Source organism: Sciurus carolinensis, chromosome 2, assembly GCF_902686445.1.
Source record: "Sciurus carolinensis chromosome 2, mSciCar1.2, whole genome shotgun sequence".
Taxonomy (NCBI): Eukaryota; Metazoa; Chordata; class Mammalia; order Rodentia; family Sciuridae; genus Sciurus; species Sciurus carolinensis.
Window position 1 is genome coordinate 28,321,861 of NC_062214.1, and position 22,383 is coordinate 28,344,243.

Below are 22,383 nucleotides of genomic sequence, written 5' to 3' on the forward strand. Positions count from 1 at the left end.
GTTTAAGGAGGCAGAATATATGGGGTACACAGATGTTGAAACAGTGTAATGATAAACACATAATTCCAAGTTTACCTTAAAGTGGGGAAGGAAGAGGACATAGGAGGAACCCAAAGATAACTTCTAAGTTAAACTGAATGATAGGCATGCTTTTTAAAAATAAGTAAATTAGAAAAGCGATTTTTTTAAAAACTGGCCTGTTTTTAAAAAATGAGGACTTGGTTCTAGTTAAGGCTTGAGTAAGAGATGAAATGGTGCTTGATGGCCACCTACTGTTCAGAGAATGTAACACCTTGTAGGCTTGTGGTTCAGCTGCTCCTTCCCTACCTGTGTGGGCTAGGTTTTTAAAAGTAGAAACTAAAAGCCAGTAGGTTTCCCCTTATTTTCATTCCCAGCTTAGTCTCTTCAGCCTGAATCTTTGCAGCTAACATCGTGTTCTCCAAGGCAAGCCCTGTCTTTTCTCGTGCTAAACAATGGTTCCTGTTTCTTCCTAACTCTCCTCTTAGGAACCTGAACCCACCTGAAGACCTAGTTTTTCTTCATCGTGACTGGTGGAGCAAGGGATTCCAATAGGATTGTGAGATGATGGTCATTGTTATCCTGACCCTTCTGTATCCAAGACTATTTTAGAGAGTCTTGCTCTTACTGTCTCTGTATTATATCACTTCAGAGAAGGGATATACAGGAATTTTAGAGAGTATGCCTCCGTACTGGTACTGAGGGCTTAAAAAATGGTGTTTCATCCTGCTTTGAACCAGGATAGAAATCTCTTCTATGAAAAGGAAGAGAAGGCAAACTGGGGGTGAAATAGGAAATTCCAGTCTAAAGTATGGTCTCTGTTCCATGTGCAAGAGCCCAGCCCAGGAAATTCTGTCTTTCATGTATTGACAGAATTGGGTCAAAGGGAATTGCTCCTTTGGTAAAATGACATGCATAATTTCCAGAGTTGTAACTCTGAAAAGAAAATCCCTTGAGTTGTTGAAGGCAGATAGATTATGAGACCCTAATTCCCCTTATTTTGGGGTCTTTCAGTTTAATTTTTTCTACTGCTCTCATGGTGGTTATATTTGTTCCTTCTTAAAGCACTTGCTTTCATCTGGCAAAATTGGTTCCCATTGGGCTGAAATTTTCTTTATTTTATTTTATTTTTTAAATAAAGCCAGAAATCTGAGAGTCATTTTTCATTCCTGGCTTTCTCTACCCAGGCAACCTTCCTTCCATCACCAAATCTAGTAATTCTACCTCTAGTGTATACCTTAAATGATTCCGTCTCCCTGTTCTCTCTCCCTGCCTCCACTTCTTGCTTCAATTCTTGCCTCTCTACACCGTTATTTTCCATGTAGCAGAGTGTCTTTAATGTAAATTGAATCACATTTTTTAAACCTTCAGTAGTTTCCTCACACACTTAAAATCCAAACTCTCTTCACAGATCTACATGTAAATGAATAATCTGACCTTAAACTCATCTCCCACTTCCTCCTGTTATCCCCACCAACCTCACCTACTATCTGCCTCTTTCACTGACCTTTCAGTTCCTCACTCAGGCAAGGCTTCTCCTACCTCTGGGTCCTCTCAAGTACTGTTCTCTGTGCCTGAAATACTATCTTCCACACTCATCCTTTCTCATGAACACCTACCTACCCTTAACCTAAATTTGGCCCTTTCTGATACTTTATCTCTAATAGTATTCTGTTCTTTCATAGCATTTATCATGATATATAATTATATATTTATTTGTTTTATCTGTTTAATGTCTGTCTTTTACCCACAAGTTTGTATTGTCCATGAGGGTAAGAACTGTGTGTATGTTTGATCCACTACTGGTTGCTCTGTACCTAGCCTAATAGGTACACAGTATGTATTTGTTAAAAGAATGAAAGAAAACAATATGTGAACCATAATTTACTAAACTGTTCCCCTACTGCTGAATACTAAGGTTGTTCTCAGTTTTGGGTTATTCTGAATAATGATGAAGTAAATGATTTGAACATAGAGATTTTTATTTCCTTAGATTAGATTCTTAGAAGTAAAGTTACTAGGTCAAAAGGTTATGACTCTCCAAGGCTCATAAAACATACTTTCAAATCACTTATCAGAAAAGTTGGAATTTAGATTGGAATTTAAAACTATTTTCCCTTTTTTTTTTCCTTAGTTTTAAATATATAGAACACAAGAAGAGAACGATTTGAATAAAAGTTAGCTTCCTGCTCTCATAAAACTCTTTTATTGGATGCTTATTTTATGCCACATGTAAGATTATCTCATTTATTCCTGTGGCAGGATAATTATCCCAGGGTCACAAATGAAGAAACTTGGGCCTAGAAAGGTTAACAGGCTTGCTTAAGCTGATACAGCCTAAGCTGTCTCACATCAAAACATTTTATGCTTGCCCACATACCTGTGCTAGCTAATTTACATTTGCTCTAAAACTGCTGCAACATTCAAAGTCATTCTGCCCAACTCTTACTTCCAAGCTGCTGCATCCATGTGAATGCCCACCCTCTCACCAACTAGTCCTTGCTTTCTTGCTTCATGATGCCATAGGATGGGGTGCTATGTCCATCTATGAGAACCCTAGAGAATGCCTAAATCAGCCTTCCTATTTGGGTTCACTGAGATGCATGTCATCTCTGCATGTTTACCATGGGGATGAATGGCCCATTTTTTCTGTTATGTACCCCACTACTATTATAAGGGTGGTTTATTTTGACTCAGCATTGTATCAGGCCCTAATCAAATAGTATCACAGAAAGAGTATGCTGTGCTTATAGTAGTAGGAATGGCACTTAGCCTCCTGGGGATTCTTGGTTTTAAATTCTAAGGGGCTTGCAGTTGTTTAGGGGAGAGGTGCATTCTCTCTGTTAGACTGCAAGTATTCACCTGTGTCTATGCCTCATCCCCAAATTAAAGGTAAAACTTGCTGCCAGGTCAGGGTTTGGTGAGAACCTGCATGTTTGGTGTTTATCCCTGTTAATTACTCCTTGAATTTCTCTCAACCTTTCAGGCTCTCCCTGCTTGTCCTATCCAGGCCACCTGTGAGGCTGCCTCCAAAGAGGAAAACAAGGAAAAAAATCGATATGTAAACATCTTGCCTTGTGAGTGTTTGTAGGGTTTGGTGGGGGGGATTATAACCTGAAATTACATCTCTGACCATATTTTCTGAGAATGGAAACAATCACAGGAGGGTGATAACTAGACTAGGGTCAAGACTTTGGGCTGAAAGATTCATTACATGACTTCTCTTGCCACCCCACAGGGTCACTTAGACTGGTTGGTCAAGATTTTTTTGCAGACCTAAAGTTTTAGGAGGCCAGAGAGAGCAGTTTAATAGGACCAGACACGAAGTGGGTTATTGGGGTATTGTTTTATTGTAATGCTCATTGAAAGAAATTCCAATACAGAGTTCTTCATGACCCTGTCTCAGTGTTAGCCTTTGCTCATCATGATCTACCATCTAACAGATATTTTTGTAGGCCAGTGGTCTCTAGAATGGAACATGCATAATCCAGGCATGTGTAAGAGGAAGATGTTTGAACTTCATTTTATATTTCCTTTGTTAAATTTCATACTTTAAAAATCTTTAAATTTTAGCATGCTCTTAAAAAATTTTAGCGTGCTTTTAAAATTTTTAAATTTTAGGGTACATAATTATATTAGCTTTTATGCATGATTTATCAATAAATGAACATATGTTAGAGATGCATGCTCAAATTTTTATTGTTAACATATGGGACCAAAAATATTAAGACTACTCTACTAGACATTTACAGCCACTTACATTTTATTTGTCTACTTATTTGTATATAAACAGAAGTGTATTTATCATGTATTTTTAAAATATTGTACACATTGAGGGGTTTTTTTGTTTGTTTGTTTGTTTGTTTGTTTTTGGACAGTGCTGGAGATTAAACTCAGGTCTTCCTGTACACTAGGCAAATGCTCTACCACTGAGCCACATCCCCAACCCCCTTTCTTTTTTTTTTTTTTTTTTAATGTTATATATTATCAGTTAATCTGTTAAACAATTTCCCTTTTATCAATTGGTTAGTATTTTATACCGTGGGTATGTGTGCATATAAATTCCACTGATGATAATTGTTTTTCCAAATTTGGGATATTAAAAATAGTGTTAGAACGACAGACATCTTTATACATCAGTATTTCAGTACACATAGGACTGCAGATGTCTCAGCTGACCTAAACAATTGCATCAGGAACAGTGAGAAATAAAATTGGTTTTACTGGTCTAGTAATTGTTGGATTCTTCCTAGATGACCACTCTAGAGTCCACCTGACACCTGTTGAAGGGGTTCCGGATTCTGATTACATCAATGCTTCGTTCATCAATGTAAGAAACTTGTGTTTTTCTCATTTATCTTCCTGAAAGATCTTTGTTTACCATCTGTTGGTTCTTTCCCAGCTGTATGTGAGGAGGGATACTTGCCATTTCAAGTTTTCCCCAAGTCTGATTTTTGAAAAGATTGAATAGTTTAAAATACATCTCAGTTTCCATCTTCCAATGATTAGAAAGATTTGCCAACACTTAAATTCTTCTCAGTAAAAATTTTAACAGGTTTCTTGTTGCTGACTCTAAACATGTCCATCTCTGAGTTCTCATGCTTTCTCCTTCTGTATTCAGAAGCAGTTCTGTGCTGCCCTTGTTTGAACTGGATTAGGAAATGGCTTCTCAGATTTAGGCCTCTTCTATTTGGCCACTGCCTTGTAGACTTTTACTTCACATCATTACCTTGGTGTGACCTGGCATCCCATCAGAACTTCCTCATTCACTGCCCATTGTATTGCTTTCTGAATGGGGAAGAGGGTGATTCACAGTCCTTGAATGATTTTTTTACTTTCCTGTGACTTCTCAAGTGAATACCACATGTATGTAAGTTATTAGGTTGAAAAGTTGTATAACTGGAACAATAAAGACTGGAAAAAGAAAATTAGGGGCTGGGGATATAGCTCAGTTGGTAGAGTGCTTGCCTCACATGCACAAGGCCCTGGGTTCAATCCCCAGCCACACACACACACACACACAAAAAAAAAAAAAAAAAAAAAAAAAAAAAAAAAAAAAAAAAGGAAAAGAAAGAAATAAAGAAAGCTAATGCCAGTTATAGTTTTTCAAAGGTTCCTTATCTGTTGACTGACCTCCGAGGCTCATTTGCTTCTTGTCTCCCACTGCCTATTGTTAGGAAACTTACTTTCAAAACACTTGAAGCTGTTCCACCATACCCACAGAATATTCCTAGAAAGTTTTTGCATTTGGGTAAAACATCCTAAAAAAATAATAATAATAAGCTAGGTGTGGTGGCATGAATCTAGTCTCAGCTACTTGGAAGGCTGAGGTGAAAGCTTTACTTGAGCCCAGGAGTTTGAGACTAGCCTGAGCAATATAGTGGGATCTAAAGAAATAAATAACCCTTTGTCCTTCTCAGGGTAAGCCCAGGTTCATCCCTGCAATTACCTCATATGCTTCTGTCTTAGAGTGTTCTTAACCAGTAACACTAAAACATACATTATAGGCTGCTGATCAAACATCAGAAATATAGTCTATTATGCTAAACCCATGGCCAACATCATTCTAAATGGAGAAAAACTTTAACATTCCCTTTAAAAACGGGAACAAGACAGGGATGTCCTCTTTCACCACTTCTATTCAACATTGTCCTCGAAACTCTAGCCAGAGCAGTTACACAGACTAAAGAAATTAAAGGGATACGAATAGGAAAAGAGGAACTTAAGCTGTCACTATTTGCTGATGACATGATTCTATATTTAGAGGATCCAAAAAACTCCTCCAGAAAACTTCTAGACCTCATCAATGAATTCAGCAAAATAGCAGGCTATAAAATCAACACGCATAAATCTAAAGCATTTTTTATGCAAACGACGAAACATCTGAAAGGGAAATGAGGAAAACAACTCCATTTGCAATAGCCTCAAAAAAAAAAAATACTTGGGAATCAATCTAACCAAAGAGGTAAAAGATCTCTACAATGAAAACTATAAAACATTGAAGAAAGAAATTGAGGAAGACCTTAGAAGATGGAAAGATCTCCCATGTTCTTGGATAGGCAGAATTAATATTGTCAAAATGGCCATACTACCAAAAGTGCTATACAGATTCAATGCAATTCCAATTAAAATCCCAATGATGTGCCTTACAGAAATAGAGCAATCAATCATGAAATTCATTTGGAAGAATAAGAAACCCAGAATAGCTAAAGCAATCCTTAGCAGGAAGAATGAAACAGGGGGTATCACAATACCAGAACTTCAACTATACTACAAAACAACAGTAACAAAAATGGCATGGTATTGGCACCAAAATAGACAGGTAGATCAATGTTACAGAATAGAGGACACGGACACAAACCCAAATAAATACAATTTTCTCATACAAGACAAAGGTGCCAAAAATATACAATGGAGAAAAGATAGCCTCTTTAACAAATGGTGCTGGGAAAACTGGAAATCCATATGCAACAGAATGAAACGAAACCCCTATCTCTCGCCCTGCACAAAAATCAACTCACAATGGATCAAGGACCTTGAAATCAGACCAGAGACCCTGCATCTTATAGAAGAAAAAGTAGGTCCAAATCTTCAACTTGTTGGCTTAGGATCAGACTTCCTTAACAGGACTCCCATAGCACAAGAAATAAAAGCAAGAATCAACAACTGGGATAGATTCAAACTAAATAGCTTTCTCTCAGCAAAGGAAACTATCAGCAATGCGAAGAGAGCGCCTACAGAGTGTGAGAATATCTTTGCCACTCATACTTCACATAGAGCACTACTTTCCAGAATATATAAAGAACTCAAAACACTCTACACGAAGAACACAAATAACCCAGTCAACGAATGGGCTAAGGATATGAACAGATGCTTCACAGAAGAAGACCTACAAGCAATCAACAAAAATATGAAAAAATGTTCACCATCTTTAGTAATAAGAGAAATGCAAATGAAAACTACACTAAGATTCCATCTCACCCCAATTAGAATGGTGATTATGAAGAATACAAGCAACAATAGGTGTTGGAGAGGATGTGGGGAAAAAGGTACACTCATACATTGCTGGTGGGGCTGCAAATTAGTGCAGCCACTCTGGAAAGCAGTTTGGAGATTCCTTAGAAAACTTGGAATGGACCTGCCTTTTGACCCAGCTATCCCACTCCTTGGCCTATACCCAAAGGACCTAAAATCAGCATACTACAGAGATACAGCCACATCAATGTTCATAGCTGCTCAATTCACAATAGCCAGACTGTGGAACCAACCTAGATGTCCTTCAATTGATGAATGGATAAAGAAACTGTGGTATATATATATATATACAATGGAATATTACTCAGCCATAAAGAATGATAAAATTATGGCATTTGCAGGCAAATGGATGAAATTGGAGAATATCATGTTAAGTGAGATAAGCCAATCTCAAAAATCCAAAAGACAAATGATCTCGCTGATAAGCGGATGATGACACGTAATGGGGAGTGGGAGAGGGGCAAGAATGGAGGAAGGAGGGACTGTATAGAGGGAAAAGAGGAGTGGGAGGGGTGGGGGGGAAGGAAAAAATAACAGAATGAATCAAACATCATTACCTATGTAAATGTATGATTATGCAAATGATATGCTGATACTCCATGTACAAACAGAAGCAACATGTATCCCATTTGTTTACAATAAAAATAAATTAAAAAGAAATGTAGTCTAGTCTAGGAATTGTTATTTGAACATTCTTATGCCAGTATTCACTAATAATTCTTTGAAGACTGCTTAGACTGTTTGCAGTTTATAATCTTTTTTTTTTTTTTTTTTAAATTCCCAAAGCTAATCTCTTGGGAATTTCTGTAATGGAAAGTCTCGTTAATTGCCTGGACCTTTTCACAAGGAAGGCCTTGTTAACTGGATCAGAGTTAGACTGGAAAATTTCATTGCTATCAACTTTCTGTTCTTACTTTATTCTCCCTCCACCTCCCCAGGGCTACCAAGAAAAGAACAAATTCATTGCTGCACAAGGTAAAGTAATGACAACATTTTGTTCTTGGTCTTAACTGTGATCCCATAGTGGATTTGGGGTTTCCCCTACCCCAAATACTAAATGGAATAGCAAGAATGCAATAGCTTTTCTCGTAATTTTATTACTATCTAAAAGAAATGAAATCCACCTCACAGGTTTACAACTAAGGGCTTTCATCTTGATGACTTACAGTATTCAGGGATCTTTAAAAGTGGTCCTTTTGCTCAGGTACTGTGATGCTTGCCTATAATCCCAGCAACTTGGGAGGCTGAGGCAAGAGGATCACAAGTTCAGGGCCAGCATGGGTAACCTAGCGAGGCCCTCAGCAACTTAGTGAGACCCTGTGTCAAAAATTTAAAGGGACTAGGAATGTAACTCAATGGTAAAGTGCCTTGGTTCAGTTTCCAGGATTGATGGATGAATGGATAGATAGACAGACAGATGGATAGAGTAGTTCTTTTGTTTATGTGTATTAAAAAGACTAGAGAAAACTATAATACACAGCAAAGTTGGATGAGGCTCTCTGACCTTGGGGCCAGTTAGCCTCAGGTAATTTTAGTTTGAGTTTGCAGTCAGTCTCCACAGAGGATCAACCACCTTACAGATCCAGTTGGGTTCTTGTTACTCAACTCATAGACCTGAGCTTCACAGGTAAGTGATCTAGGAACCCTCAGAGTAGGGTCTGGTACCACAGTCCTCTACATGATCTGCATACATTTTCCATTTCCCCTGCTGTTCTAATGAGGGTTTCACTCTTGGGAACCTAGCAAAAATATCTTGATGATTGCAGAATTAAAAAATAATTGAGAGGGATGACTTGGAAGGCTGAGGTAAGAGGATCACAATTTTGAGACCAGTCTCGGCAACTTAGTAAGACCCTATCTCTAAATAAATAAATAAATAAATAAAAATAAAATAAAAAGGACTGGGGATGTAGCACAATGGTAAAGTGCCCCTAAGTTTATCCACAGTACCAAGGGTAAAAAAAAAAAAAGGTAAGAAGGTAAGTAAGTAATTGATGTTAGTATGGTCCACTGACTTACTCAGTTTTTAACAAATGCTTATTGACTATATCATATGTACTAGACACTGGCATAAATGATGGGAATATGGCAGAAAATGAAACAATATAAGGTCTCTGCCTTTTTGGAGCATTTGATAAAGTAAACATATTAACAGAAATGTTAATAAGTGACTATGTTGTTCATTATGATGGCCACTTAGCTGCATGTGGCCATTTAAAATTAAATTTTTAAGTTTGGGAATATATCTCAGTGGTAGAGGGCTTGCCTATCATGTGTGAGGTTCTGAGTTTCATTCCCACCATCTCAAAAAAAAAAAAAATCACATTACATTTAAATTTTAATTAGCAAAATTTAAAGTTTGTTTTTTGATTGTGTACTAAGTAATACTTATTGATCGATCTTTTAAGACTCAATAGCTACATGTTGCTAGAGGGTACTGTTAGTGCAGATGTAAAACATTTCCATAATTGCTGAAAGTTCTATTGGATGATAAAAAGATATAAACTAAAACAGATATAGCAATGAAACAAAGTGATCAGGAAAAGCCACAGAAACTCCTTGTTGCTGCAGCCTCCCATGGGGCCTACCTATTACCTGACAAGGCCTTGTTTTCTCTCCCTCTGTTTACAGCCACCGGACAGTTCAGACTATTTCATTTTGGTTGGGGATGTTGCTCAGTGGTAGAGCATATGCGAGGCCCTAGGTTCAATCCCTAGCAGCCCCCCCAAAAAGAATTATTTCTATTTTTACCAAAGGGAATGCTTGGAATAATAAAAACCAAAGAAGGAAAAATTAGAAAAGTGAGAAGAATCAAGAAAACTAGATTGTCAAGAAATAATGAAGAAGAGTTTAAGAAAATCAATGGGACTGCTAAACTTGTAAACAAATTTATGCTCATGCTTGCACTCTCAGGACTGGGAAGACTGAGGTGGTAGAATCACTTCACCAGTTTCAGACTAGCCTAGACAACATAGTAGGGCTCTATCTTAAAAAAATTTCTGAAACAAAAACAAATTTACCCCCTTTCCTCTTCAGTGTTGTGGACTAATGCTACTGAGGCACCTGTTTTTATCTGTTGACTCCTGATAGGTCCTCTAATCCGCTTACACAGCTCCTCTCCCTCAGTCACGTAGCCAGGCACAAATGTGCCCTTCTCCCCATCCTCCCAGTAAAATTGGATCCTAGTTTTGAGTTAAGGTAATATTTGTTATTTCCATTATCATGAGTATACATAAATATTCACAACCGAAATGTGTAATCTATGTTGTTTTGTACACTCCCCTGCTTCTTTTCTGGGAATTAATGATGGCACATTTTCACAGTCATTTACCTTTTTAATATGCCTACTTCTGATTTTTTCCCCTAAACGTTTTTGTAGTGCTGGTGATCAGTCCCAAGGCCTTGCACACACTAGGCAATCCCCTAAAATTTTTATTAGAAGTATATATATATTTCCTCTCAGCACTTTCAGATACACAAGGTTTAATTTTTTTTTAATTAAAAATTAATTTTTTATGTCTTGAGATCCTTCTAGAGCCTTCCTTGGTTCCATGTTGGATTGGTTGTCAGAGGCCTGTGAGCCTTCTAAGGCGTCCCTTTACAAACACTCCGGGAATTTGTTAGTCTCTTTAGGTTCTATTTCTTTCTGTTCGTTGCCTCATACTTGTTTAGAAACTTCTTATAAATTTGAATTCCAGCCTAGACAAGGCACTCATCTTTTCTGGGGCCGAAGACGTTCACCTCAATGCATGATAGGAAGGAGTAAATGTTACATCAAGCACCTAGCTTATCGTCTAGACCATAATGTAGGTATTCAGTAAGCACTCATGATTTCTAATCCTTGACAATAATGTCCTTGGGAAACACAGTGTTCTGTTGTATTTTGACAGCTTCTTGCCTCTAATCATAGTCAAGAGTCTGGCACATACATAGTGAATACATGGGAAACATTCAACTTTTAGGTAGATGGATTTGATATTTAGTTGAAAACATGGACATAGGCTTTCAAAAGCCAGGAATGGGTCTTCCTAATGTCTTAGCACCTTTCTTCCCCTTAGTGTATGTTTTTTGTCTTTGTTATCGGCTACTTTAGGACCAAAAGAAGAAACAGTGAATGATTTCTGGAGGATGATCTGGGAACAAAACACAGCCACCATCGTCATGGTGACCAACCTAAAAGAGCGAAAGGAGGTAGGTGGAGAAATTAGATAGGAGGGGCCTTTGATGTCGGCATGGCCAACAGAGGGGCTGCTCTCTGGAGTGCTGAGTTTGAGCCCAGCTATCCACATCTTGTGTGCCATGGATCATCCAGGCAAACACAAGTCGATGTGTGTACTAGACTTTTCTATGGCCTGGAAGCCTCAGATGAACCTTAGGGGGACCAATGGCACATTCCCACATCTGGTAGTCAAACAGCTTGCTCTCGTTCTAAAACAACTTGGAAGGAAGATATGGGCCATTAGTTAAGGGGAAACCACAGAGAGTCTTTTCTCCCCTGACTTCTCAAGTCCCTTATTCCCCTGGTTTCCTTTCCCATCTCCTGCAGCCTTTGGTATATCCTAAAGTTGACAAAGGGAGCTGTGTGAACTGACACTTTGAAGGAATGCAGAGCAACCTGAGACTTGGGCCTGGGCCTGTAGTCAGATTTCTGATTGCTTCTTTTCCTTGAGTGACTGCCAAGTGTATTCCTGGCCTTAGCCAGCATCATCAATGGGCCACAGCCAGTGACAATCCTGGGTTCTATATCAAACCCCAGAGAAGAATCTCCATTCATGGCAGTCTTTCTCAAGGATGGCCCTTGACTCACCTTGCTTACCATCCTGGGGTGTTGAGTGTTTGATCAGCAGCCCCCCAGTGCCTAGGAGGGATAGTGCTAGGACTGGGCTTTAGGTTAGATTCCTCCCAAGAGACCTCTGGTTCTTTAAAGCTGTCCAAGGCCTGATGAACAAAGAAAGCCTAGGACCTCTCGTGGCAGGTTTATAGTCTGCCATAGTCCATCCTGGTGGCCCCCTCATCTGACTACTGGCTCCAGGGGTTCAGACAGGCTTTCCCCTAAAGCCTGACCTGGGATATTGTGGAAGTACAGATTTTATTAGTAAAATAACTTCAGATTTGCCCTGAATTGAAGGGGTGAGGGTGTTAAAGATAAGTATGGGACTGATGCTCTGTGAAGTGATGATGGAAGCTAAGGAATTTGATAGAAGGAAGTTGGAATAAATAAGCCTACAGCTGGCTGAAGTGAAAATAGAGGCTTTCTGGGGACTTGATTATGGCCCTTTGCATCTGCCAGGGGCAGTCTGAGGTGAGGGGATATGTGTCTGTTTCTTTCCAGTGTAAGTGTGCTCAGTACTGGCCAGACCAAGGCTGCTGGACCTATGGGAATATCCGTGTGTCTGTAGAGGATGTAACCGTCCTGGTGGACTACACAGTACGAAAGTTCTGTATTCAGCAGGTACTGTCTCCCTCTCCTTTCCCAGTTCTTATTTAAGATTGGCTAACCACTGAGAGGATGGGAACAGGCTGGATTGTCCCCACTCTTACCCAAGGTGGTCAAGAATCGCTAAGTGTGTGATATGTTTTGAGTCTGAAATGAGAGATCTGGCCTTCAGGGAACTTATGTCAATCCTGAAGAGGGCAGTGCTTTCATGATTGGGCATGAAGTACCAGCTGATGTGGAGTTTGATCAAGATGTGACCAAGCATTGTGGAGTGGGGGATTGGGAGGTGGCACAGTCTCCCAGGTACTGGATTCACCTTTCCTTTCCTACTCCAAAGGCTCCTGATAGCAAGGACCAAGTGGGCTTTGCCTGGCACTCCAGAGCAACCCTGGAAGCCTGAGCCAAGGTTGCCTTTAGCTGAAGGGCATGTTTTGCTCTGGAAAGGGCCTTACCAAGAGTTAGGAGTCCTGCACTTTGGCTCTGACCCTGCCATTTACTCATTCTGCAGCCTTGATAGGTCATTCAAGGTCTCTGAGTTTTACCTTCCACATCTGTAGGTTGAGAATATTAACAGTTCTGCCTAACTCATAGGGTTACTGGAAAGATTCTCTGGCCATGACCAGAACTTTCTTGAATACACTCTCACTTTCCCATGTTAACTGATGGTCATTGTTGTACCTTCCCTCTCCTGAGATGCCCATTCCTGGTTATCAAGGCCAACTAAAGAATTTCCTTACTTCACAGGTGGGTGACATGACCAATAGAAAACCACAGCGCCTCATCACTCAGTTCCACTTTACCAGCTGGCCAGACTTTGGGGTGCCCTTCACTCCAATCGGCATGCTCAAGTTCCTCAAGAAAGTGAAGGCCTGTAACCCTCAGTATGCAGGGGCTATTGTGGTCCACTGCAGGTCAGTATGACCTGACCCTTGGCTCCCCACATTCTGCCCCTTTGGCCAGAACAGGAAACAGCATAGGGGCCCTGCCTGAGGAAGTTGGCATGGAGCAAATGAGCAGTGGGAGCCCCAGGGGAGCATCAAGAGAGACTCTTCAGGTTCAACTGCAGGTAGAGACTATGACTTAAGAAAAGAGGGAAGGAAGGGCAATCTTCCAAGGTTAGGAGTCGGGAGACCCTGCTATAGAGCTGGATCAAGTGCTGACCGTGTATCCCTGCAGCCTTCAGATTCTTCTAAGTGTCAAGGTACCCAATGCTGATAGCTGGAGATGAGAAGTTCAGGGAAGAGGGGGGTTTCTGGTTCCAAGAGAGTCCCAACTCTTTCCCCTTCAGAATTAAAATTTAGAGGCTTGGAAAAAGAGCCCCAGCCTTTGCTGTTCTTCCCTGCCTCCTCCAACAAGGCATGCTGGTCATCCCAGTAACCATCCTCTGCCCTTTGGCTACAGTGCAGGTGTAGGGCGCACTGGTACCTTTGTCGTCATTGATGCCATGCTGGACATGATGCATACAGAGCGGAAGGTGGATGTGTATGGCTTTGTGAGCCGAATCCGGGCCCAGCGCTGCCAGATGGTGCAAACAGATGTGAGTGATCTGTGGGTGAAGGCAGGGGATAGGTATTCCAGGGCCAAAATATCTGCCTACCTCAAGGGTTCACTTAGTCTCCCAGGTTATTGTAAATGATCATCATCATAAAGTGTGATGAAGAACCCTTATAAATTATGTACTCATCCAGGCTCAATGGTGCACACCTATAATCCTAGCTGCTCGGGAGGTGGAGGCAGGAGGATCACGAGTTCAAGTTCCATCTCAGCAATTTAGTGAGGCCCTGTCTCAAAAAAATAAAAAGGACTGGGGATGTAGCTCAGTGATTAAGCAACCCTGGTTTCAATCCCAGCTACCAAAATAAATAAGTAAATAAATAAAATACTTAAACAGAGCACCAGCTGGGTGCAGTGACATATGCCTGTAATTCTAGCTATTGAGGAGGCTGAGGCAGCAGGATCACAAGTTTGAGACCATATGGTAATTTTGCAAGACCCCGTCTCAAAATAAAAAAGGATTGGGATGTAACTCAGTAGTAGAGCACCCCTCACCTCTGTGTTCAATTCCTAGTATCAGAAAGAAAGAGAAAGCAAGAAAGCACAGAGGAGGTTTTGACTTTGTGTATGGGGGTGTCAGGAAGGCAGCTGTCGTTTTCACTGGACTTTAAGGGGACAATCGTTGAGGAAAGCAAGTGAGTCATGATGCATCAGCCACACCCAGAAGTAGCAGTGAGATGGGCTTTGTGGCAGAGCACAGCACAAAGAGGGAAGCTGCCTGAAGACTGGAGCATCATAGATGATTGCAAGCTTTATGCGTCTCTACTTTCTGACCATCCTTCAGACTGAGTCTGCCCCCTCAGAATGAGCAGGGTTGCATATGTCCTTCTCTCTAAGCTTCCACCATCCCCAATGCATATAAGGGATGCTGCCTCCCAAGCTAACCACCAGAAGTTAGTGCATTTCAAGTCTACTTCTCTGAGTCAGGGCAATAAAAGTGAATCATTTTATCCCTGGTAGGATCAAAAGAAAAGTAGACACTTGGGTGGGAGGGGTGATGTGGCATCATAAGGACTGTGTTGTGTGTAACTGAGAACTTGGCATCATCTGCGTTTCAGATGCAGTATGTTTTTATATACCAAGCCCTTCTAGAGCATTATCTCTATGGGGATACAGAACTGGAAGTGACCTCTCTAGAAACCCATCTGCAGAAAATTTACAACAAAATTCCAGGGACCAGCAACAATGGATTGGAGGAAGAGTTTAAGGTGAGTTGGTGCTGCATGACCAAGTCCAGATTGAAGGGTCCATGTGGTCTGCGAATTGTGAGTAGGGGTAAATGCTTGACTCCTTTCGCATTTATCAGCAAATAGTAAGTCCCCTGGTGAGACATGCCACTAGTTGAGAAAGTGGCCCTTTACTCAGTTATTCTCACCTTATTTTGCATGTCAGAGTCACTTCAGTTTTGTTTAGGGGGAAGAAAAACAGGTAACAATATTTTTTTTTAAAGTCCCCAGCACTCCCAAGTGATAATGTACAGCAAGAACAAAGATTTTCTGTAAGGGCCAGATAATAAATATTTTAGACTTTTTAGGCCATACAGTCTCTGTCCCAACTACTTACCACTGCTGTTGTAGCACAAAAGCAGGCATAGACAGTGTGTGAATAAATGAGTAGGGCTGTTTCTGTACAACTTTATTTACAGGCAGCAGTGTGGTTTTAACCTGTGGACCTTAGATTGCTGACTGCTACTGAATGCCATTAGATAATGGCTCTCAACACATAAGACCTATGTACAACACAGTGTGTAACTCACTGGTTGAGCATGTGCTTAGCATGATGAGGCCCTGAATTTAATCCTCAGCACCAAAAAAGTCATCCTGTGTCATGTTCTCATCAATGAAAAGTGCTCCCAGAAGCAAGTGATTGTAGGTTGGGGTGAGGATGACACCTTTCCTTAAAGCAGCTCTTCTCACAGTGTAGTTTATACACTGGGGATCCTGACAGACATAGGTTCTGATTCAGCAAGTCTGAGTTAGAGCCTGACATTCTGCATTTGACGTGTAGACATAGAAGTCAGGGCCCAGGGTGGGAAGAACAGGATGCTGACAAGGGGCCACCCTGGAGATGCAGGCCCTGTGACATGCAGTCTTTTCAGGGTTAGTTACTTGGTTCAGTAATGTTCCCCTCCCCTTCCTCATTCAGAAGTTAACATCAATCAAAATCCAGAATGACAAGATGCGGACTGGAAACCTTCCAGCCAACATGAAGAAGAACAGGGTTTTACAGATCATTCCATGTAAGAGTACTTTTCCCCACCTGAGATCCTCATTGCCCTATCTCCCAATTCCCTCTACCCCTTCTACTTCTCAGGGAGTAATTAATGATTGGTTTAGAGACAAGAATCAGGGCATTACCTCTTATTGCTCCCAGTTCTTTAGTGGCTCCTATAAATAAAAGAACATACAAAGCCAAAGCCTTTCTCTCTCCTGGGCAAGAAATAAGCTTGTCCTTGCCCCACTGGGATTTTATCTGCCAAGGGCCTAAGGCAGGAGCAATGGAAAGAGAGAAAGGGAGCATGTTGGTGAGCTACAAGCCACTGTTCTTCCTGCAGATGAATTCAACAGAGTGATCATTCCAGTTAAGCGGGGTGAAGAGAATACAGACTATGTGAATGCGTCCTTCATTGATGTAAGTGGTGGCTATTTGCCTGAGCTCCCAGCACCCCATAGAAATTCCCTGGGACTTGTAGTGCTTCCCTCACAAATCTCCTTGGGAGGATCATATTTGAATTGGTCAGCAATTACTAAATTCTGATACCTTCCCACCCACCCTGCTTTCTAGGTGTGTCCAGCCCCAAAAACCAGAAGGTGGGAGAAATAGATGGTGTGCACCAATATGATACCTAAAGTAAAACCTCACAGTGCACTCATCTAGGCTTAAACAACTACCTGACCTTGCCCATTCCTGTTTTCCTTATCCTAGCTCCAGCACCCACTCCCTTTCCCCAGAGTTTGATCTTTGACCACAGAGGAGCTCTGCCTGAGGTGGGTTTGCCTCCAGCAGCCCCATCCTTCCCTAGGGTCTTGTCTCATTGCCTCCTAGACAGGCAATTCCACTCACCCCTTCCTGATTACACCACCTCATTCCTGTAATTGACCTGATCTGTCTAGGGCTACCGGCAGAAGGACTCCTATATTGCCAGCCAGGGCCCTCTCCTCCACACAATTGAAGACTTCTGGCGAATGATCTGGGAGTGGAAATCATGTTCCATCGTGATGCTGACAGAACTGGAAGAGAGAGGCCAGGTGAGCTCAAAAAGGTCCTGGGTTGTGGGAGAGAGACAGCATGAACAAGTGTGTGTTTGGGGTTGGGGGTAGGTTAGAAGGTAGGTTTGAGTCTTTACTTTGACTTACACTGTCCACAAAGTCATTTCCAGGCTTATTATTCAGGCTATTGGTGTCTGAGCAGTCATCAACTTCTCCCAGGACTGGAGAGTAGTGTGCCTGAACCACCATTCCATTCCCAGACAGTTCCCACACTTTCACTTTTCTTTTGTCTATAGTGCCCAGCCTAGTCTTGGCATTCTCTGTACCCAACCCTGCAGGCAGGGCAGAACCAGCAAGAAAAGGGTTACAGAGCCAGCCCAGGGTATGGTGAGTGTCTCTAAGAAGGGGTCACCTCTTCTGGCTACATGAAAGAAAACAATAGAATTTGAGAAATAATAAAAGCAAGAAATTTATAACTTAAATGTAATTAGTAAGGAATTGGTGTTTTCCCCCTAGAAACATGTGCCCTTTTTTGCTGAGTAGGTGATTTGAAGGGGTAAAGCCAGAGGATGAAGTAACCCAGTGCCAGACCAGCCATGCTTCACAGGCTTAACAAGGAGGTCTTTAAAAAAAAAAAAAAAAACCTCAAAAACACTGAGGTTGGACAGTGCAGTAAATGAGTGCTTCCTCAGACCTGGGGTGTTACATAACAAGGATCAAAATCAATAAAATGAACCTGGAGAAGCTAGCAAGACCTGGTAAGAAAGTTCCTCCTGAGCTATAATGAAGACTTTTTAAAGCAATTGAAGAGCCTTTGACAAATCCACTTGGTGGTTTTTTGTTTTGTTTGTTTTGTTTTGAATCCCTCTGGTGACATGAGAAATGAGCAAGCCAGAAGCAGAGGGAAACTGGCAGTTTTGTTGATGTCTTGGACTCTGCTGAGCTGGTCAGAGAAGGTGGAGATGTGAGGTGGGCCTAGTAGGAGAAGAGTTAAGGATGGCCCCACTTAGGAATCACTGAGTTTGTTATCAATTGAAAATTAAAAACACTTAAGTGTGTTTTACATTGGTTCCAAGCCATTAGTTCCCATTCTGTGATTCTGCAGTTTATTTAACTTTGATACAAGACTTCACACATTTTCTCACCCCAGCATTTGATTATGTCAGATCTGTGGTTTGTTGTTGTTGTTGTTGTTTTTTAAATCAGTCATTTCACTCAGTAGCTAGTCTTCCCAGGCTTGTATTATGTTACTTGACAGACATCCTCTGTAGGTCTTTGTCTATCATTAGTAACAAGACCAAGTGGGAGGTTTGGTCAGGCTCCTTGACTTTGCACTCAAAGGAAGCATGAACTGAGTAACAAAGGCCAACAGGGACAGCAGTAGCTGTGTTAACAGGGGCTAGTGCATGTCTATTAGCCTTCTTTGATAAGCCACAAGACTAGGGTTCTACATGTGTTTCCCCATCCCATCAGCAGGTGAATGATGGGCAGGCCCAAAGAATAGGCAGAAAAGCTAAAACAGGTCCCCTGCCCTATAATAAAATGTGGCTCAGTGAACATCTCTAACTCTCTCCAGTCTGATTATCAGGCTTCTTTTTCCCCCCTTGGTATTGGGAATGAACCCAGGGTGTGGCTCATGCTGAGCAAACATTCTGTCACTGAGCTACATCCCTAGCTCTCAGGCTCTTTCATTCTTGAAGAAAACTTAATGAGAGTAAAGGGCAGAGGGGCAGGAAGCATTTCTCATGGATAGCAGTGAGGGGAAGGGCCATACATAGTCCTCCTATCCGTTAGCCAAGCCTGCTGTCATTTGGGTGAATCCCCTTTCCTTCTGCCACTATGCATTAACCTCTGTCTTCCTAGGGTCAGCAAAATAGCCAGTAACTTTTGCCCTCAGAAACTTCTTAGTGGATTTTTCACAAGGACTCACTGGCCCCCAAGACAAAATTTCACTTACTGTTCCATCTCTTATTCATGTGAGGTATAGCTCCCAGAGATACAAACACAGGAAGCCTAAATGACACAGCGAAGGGTGTGTATGTTTATACAAAATGACACCACAGCCACTCCTTACCTCACTATTACAGTCTTCAGGGAAAAGTCTGATCCCCAAATATAAATTTTCTACCATATAAATTAAAATCTCAAAGGAATTAAAACTTCAATTTCTCTGAGTTTTCTCCTCTTCCTCCTCCATTTTAACCAAAGGGATGCTTCAAGATGCGTGGGAAGGCCTGGGTTCCCTCAGTGGCCACAGCTTAGACCAGGCATCAGTGTGAACTGGGCAGTGCCAGCAGCTCCCACACTGTGCCACCCCTACTCAGGTCTCATTCTGCTTCTCTAAGGCATCAGTAGAACATGATGCCCACAAAACTGTATGTTTTTATTACTGTTGTCAGCCTTAGACCGTAGAAGAGACTTAGTGTTGCCTGAAAATTAAGTTGGAGATTAAACCTTGGCTCCCAAGCTCTTTTCACCCACTTAATGATTTCACCTGTACTACCCCTTTTGGGGTCTTTATTCCTGTTTCTGTTCTCTTGTCAATTTGGTGTTTGTTTTTTTTGGTGGTGGTGGGGTGTTGTTTGTTTTGAAATGGAGTCTTACTGTGTTGCCAGACTGATCTTGAATTCCTGGACTCAAGTGAACTTCTTGCCTCAGTTCAGCTGAAACTACAGGCATATGCCCCTGTGCCTGGTTTTTTCTCTCTGGTTTTGGAGGCTTCAGTATTCACAAAGTGATCCATCTACCCTTAATCTTTCTGATTCTTGGCTTCCTCAGCCACCAATTCCCATGGTCAAATCATCACTTTTTTGTTCCCATATGTGCATTGCCTTTAGAATCTTTATAGGGCATCCCAGCCTGTTTATCACCAGTACAACATAGTACTTCTTACTTCTATTCTAGTAATTGTTTATCTTCATCAAATCTTGGAGCCATTGACTCCTCCACTTTCTCAATGACAGTCACCCAGATCATGTTCTATTAAATTCAGTTACCTGTCTATATCATGGGAAAAAAACAAAACTCTGCTGTCTGTTCTCACATTGAATTCATGACCACAAATCTAATGTGAGTAATTAGCACTACCTAGCAATTCTGCTCTTTTTTCTTCTCTTCCTCAAATCTGCAGAATTCCCTTGCCTATCCCACCATACATCTTAGCTATGGCTTGGCCTCATTTTTCAAAAAATTGGACAAGAACACTCTTCTCACCCTCAAGCAGTCAGCCCATTCGCATCTGTAACAGTTCTCTCCCCTGCTCTCCTGTGGGAAAGGGATCCTACATCTTGATCCAGCCATCCACTCTGCTCTTGGTCCCATTCTCCACCTCAAGGATCTTGCTACTGGAAGATCTTCTCTCTTGTCTCCATCAACAGCTCCCCTCTCTACTTAGCAGCCTACACTATTTCATTTCCTGTCTTTAAAAAACAAAATTATCTCCCCTAATCCCACATCCCCTTCCATCTAGGTACTATTTTTATGCACTTCTTCCCAGAAAAGTACCTTTAAAGAGTCTACTTTCCCCCTTAGGTTCTCATCTCACTCTGTTCCTTCCATTCTTGACTCCAGTGGGACTGCTTTAGTTAAAGATCACCAGTGACTGTCGTCTTGCCAAATCCAGAGATCATTTTTTTTTTCACCTTTTTTTCTTTTTCATTTTCTTTTTCTTTGTTCTCGTTGTTGTCCTTATAACAGCATTCCAGTCAGTACCTTCCTCTTTGATTTCCCCTATCATTAGCCTTGCTAACTCCTTTGTCATTTGTTTTTTTTGTGTGTGTAACCTCCTTCTCCTCTGCATGACCTCTAAACACTCTCCGGAGGATTCTAAACTCAGGCCTTATTAACCCACTCTGTTCTCTTATGACATTGCTGTCCTTGAGGATCTCAGCCAAGCCTGTGGCCTTAAATACAATCCATATACCAAATACTTAAATCTGTGCCCCCAGCACAGTTACCTACTCCCCTTCCCAATCATGAACTAATGTATCCAAGTACCTACTTGATATCTGCATATGGATGATTATTAAGAATCTCAGGCTTCATTCATATGGCCCAAATAAAACTTGATTTTTCTCCCTATACTGAACCACCTCAGTGAACAGGACCACCTTCCACCCCATTGCTCCTGCTACAGGTATAGGATTTCCCTTCCTTACTCCCTTTTCCTCACCATCACATGCAGTTCATTGAGTCCTGATACCTGCTGAGCATATCCACTTCACTCTAGCTTAACCACTGCCACACACATAAGCCACCATCATCTCTCACCAGCTAAGGGACAAACCCTGCCAGCACTGGGCCCACCTGGAGTGGCCTGGCAACCTGTTTTCCTGCTTCTAGTCCCATTAAGTCAGTTCTTCACATGGCAGCCAGCAGTCCTTTTGAAAAATATAAATGTAGTCATGTCACTCTTTGTCTTAGAGACCTTAAGGAAAAATCTGCCCATGCATATGAAATTTAGAAACTTTTTTTGGTTATTTAGTTCCCAGACTTGAATTGGGCCCTTCCTTTTAGTTTCACTTGCTTATTTTAAATCCCCTATTTCCTATTTTCTCCTATCCTCTCTACCCTCAATGGGTTAGGTGGTACATGGTTTCTATGATGGGTTACAGCCTCTCTCCTTCAGAAAGGTCTCCCATATTCCTCATGGCCTTGCATTCCCTACTGACTTGCTTTCCTGCCCTGTCCTCCCCTCCCATCCCAGCAGAATCTGGGCATTTTTAGCCTAGGATAGACAGTGCTGCCCTTGCTTTCCAGTTTCCTTAAACCCACATTCTGCCTCCTAAGGAAGGGGTCCCTTAGCCCAGAGAACTGTTACCCCAATAAATCTCTGATTGAAACTGCTCTGTGCCTTCCAACAACTTACCACAGCCTATGAACTGATGCTTCTGCTGTACAGCTGTCACCTCTGCCCTCCCACAGCCAAGAGAGAGACCTCTGGGGATCATTTCCCTCCATTTCCCCCCTTTTCCCTCTTAGATGGTTTGACTTGGTTTGAGATGGGGACTAGCCACATTGCCCTGGGCTTAAGTGATACCCCTGCCTTCAACCTATAAAAGCTTCTTGTGTAGCTTTTCTTTACTTCATGTCACCTTAAATCCTAACCCCATAAATTTACCAGACTTGTTT

At 41.5% G+C, this 22,383-nt stretch overlaps 1 protein-coding gene across 4 annotated transcripts in view; it reads left to right on the plus strand.

Moving 5' to 3' along the window:
• Ptpra (protein tyrosine phosphatase receptor type A) overlaps positions 1-22,383 on the plus strand; it is a 140,540-nt gene that overhangs the window by 111,765 nt on the left and 6,392 nt on the right. For all 4 annotated transcript variants that reach the window (XM_047538843.1, XM_047538844.1, XM_047538845.1 and 1 more), the window contains 11 exons: positions 3,005-3,095; positions 4,272-4,348; positions 7,992-8,028; positions 11,147-11,244; positions 12,386-12,505; positions 13,235-13,401; positions 13,892-14,027; positions 15,103-15,252; positions 16,190-16,283; positions 16,599-16,675; positions 17,158-17,292. In XM_047538843.1, coding sequence (XP_047394799.1) covers positions 3,005-3,095; positions 4,272-4,348; positions 7,992-8,028; positions 11,147-11,244; positions 12,386-12,505; positions 13,235-13,401; positions 13,892-14,027; positions 15,103-15,252; positions 16,190-16,283; positions 16,599-16,675; positions 17,158-17,292 — 1,182 coding nt within the window. The remainder of the gene's footprint in view (positions 1-3,004; positions 3,096-4,271; positions 4,349-7,991; positions 8,029-11,146; positions 11,245-12,385; positions 12,506-13,234; positions 13,402-13,891; positions 14,028-15,102; positions 15,253-16,189; positions 16,284-16,598; positions 16,676-17,157; positions 17,293-22,383) is intronic.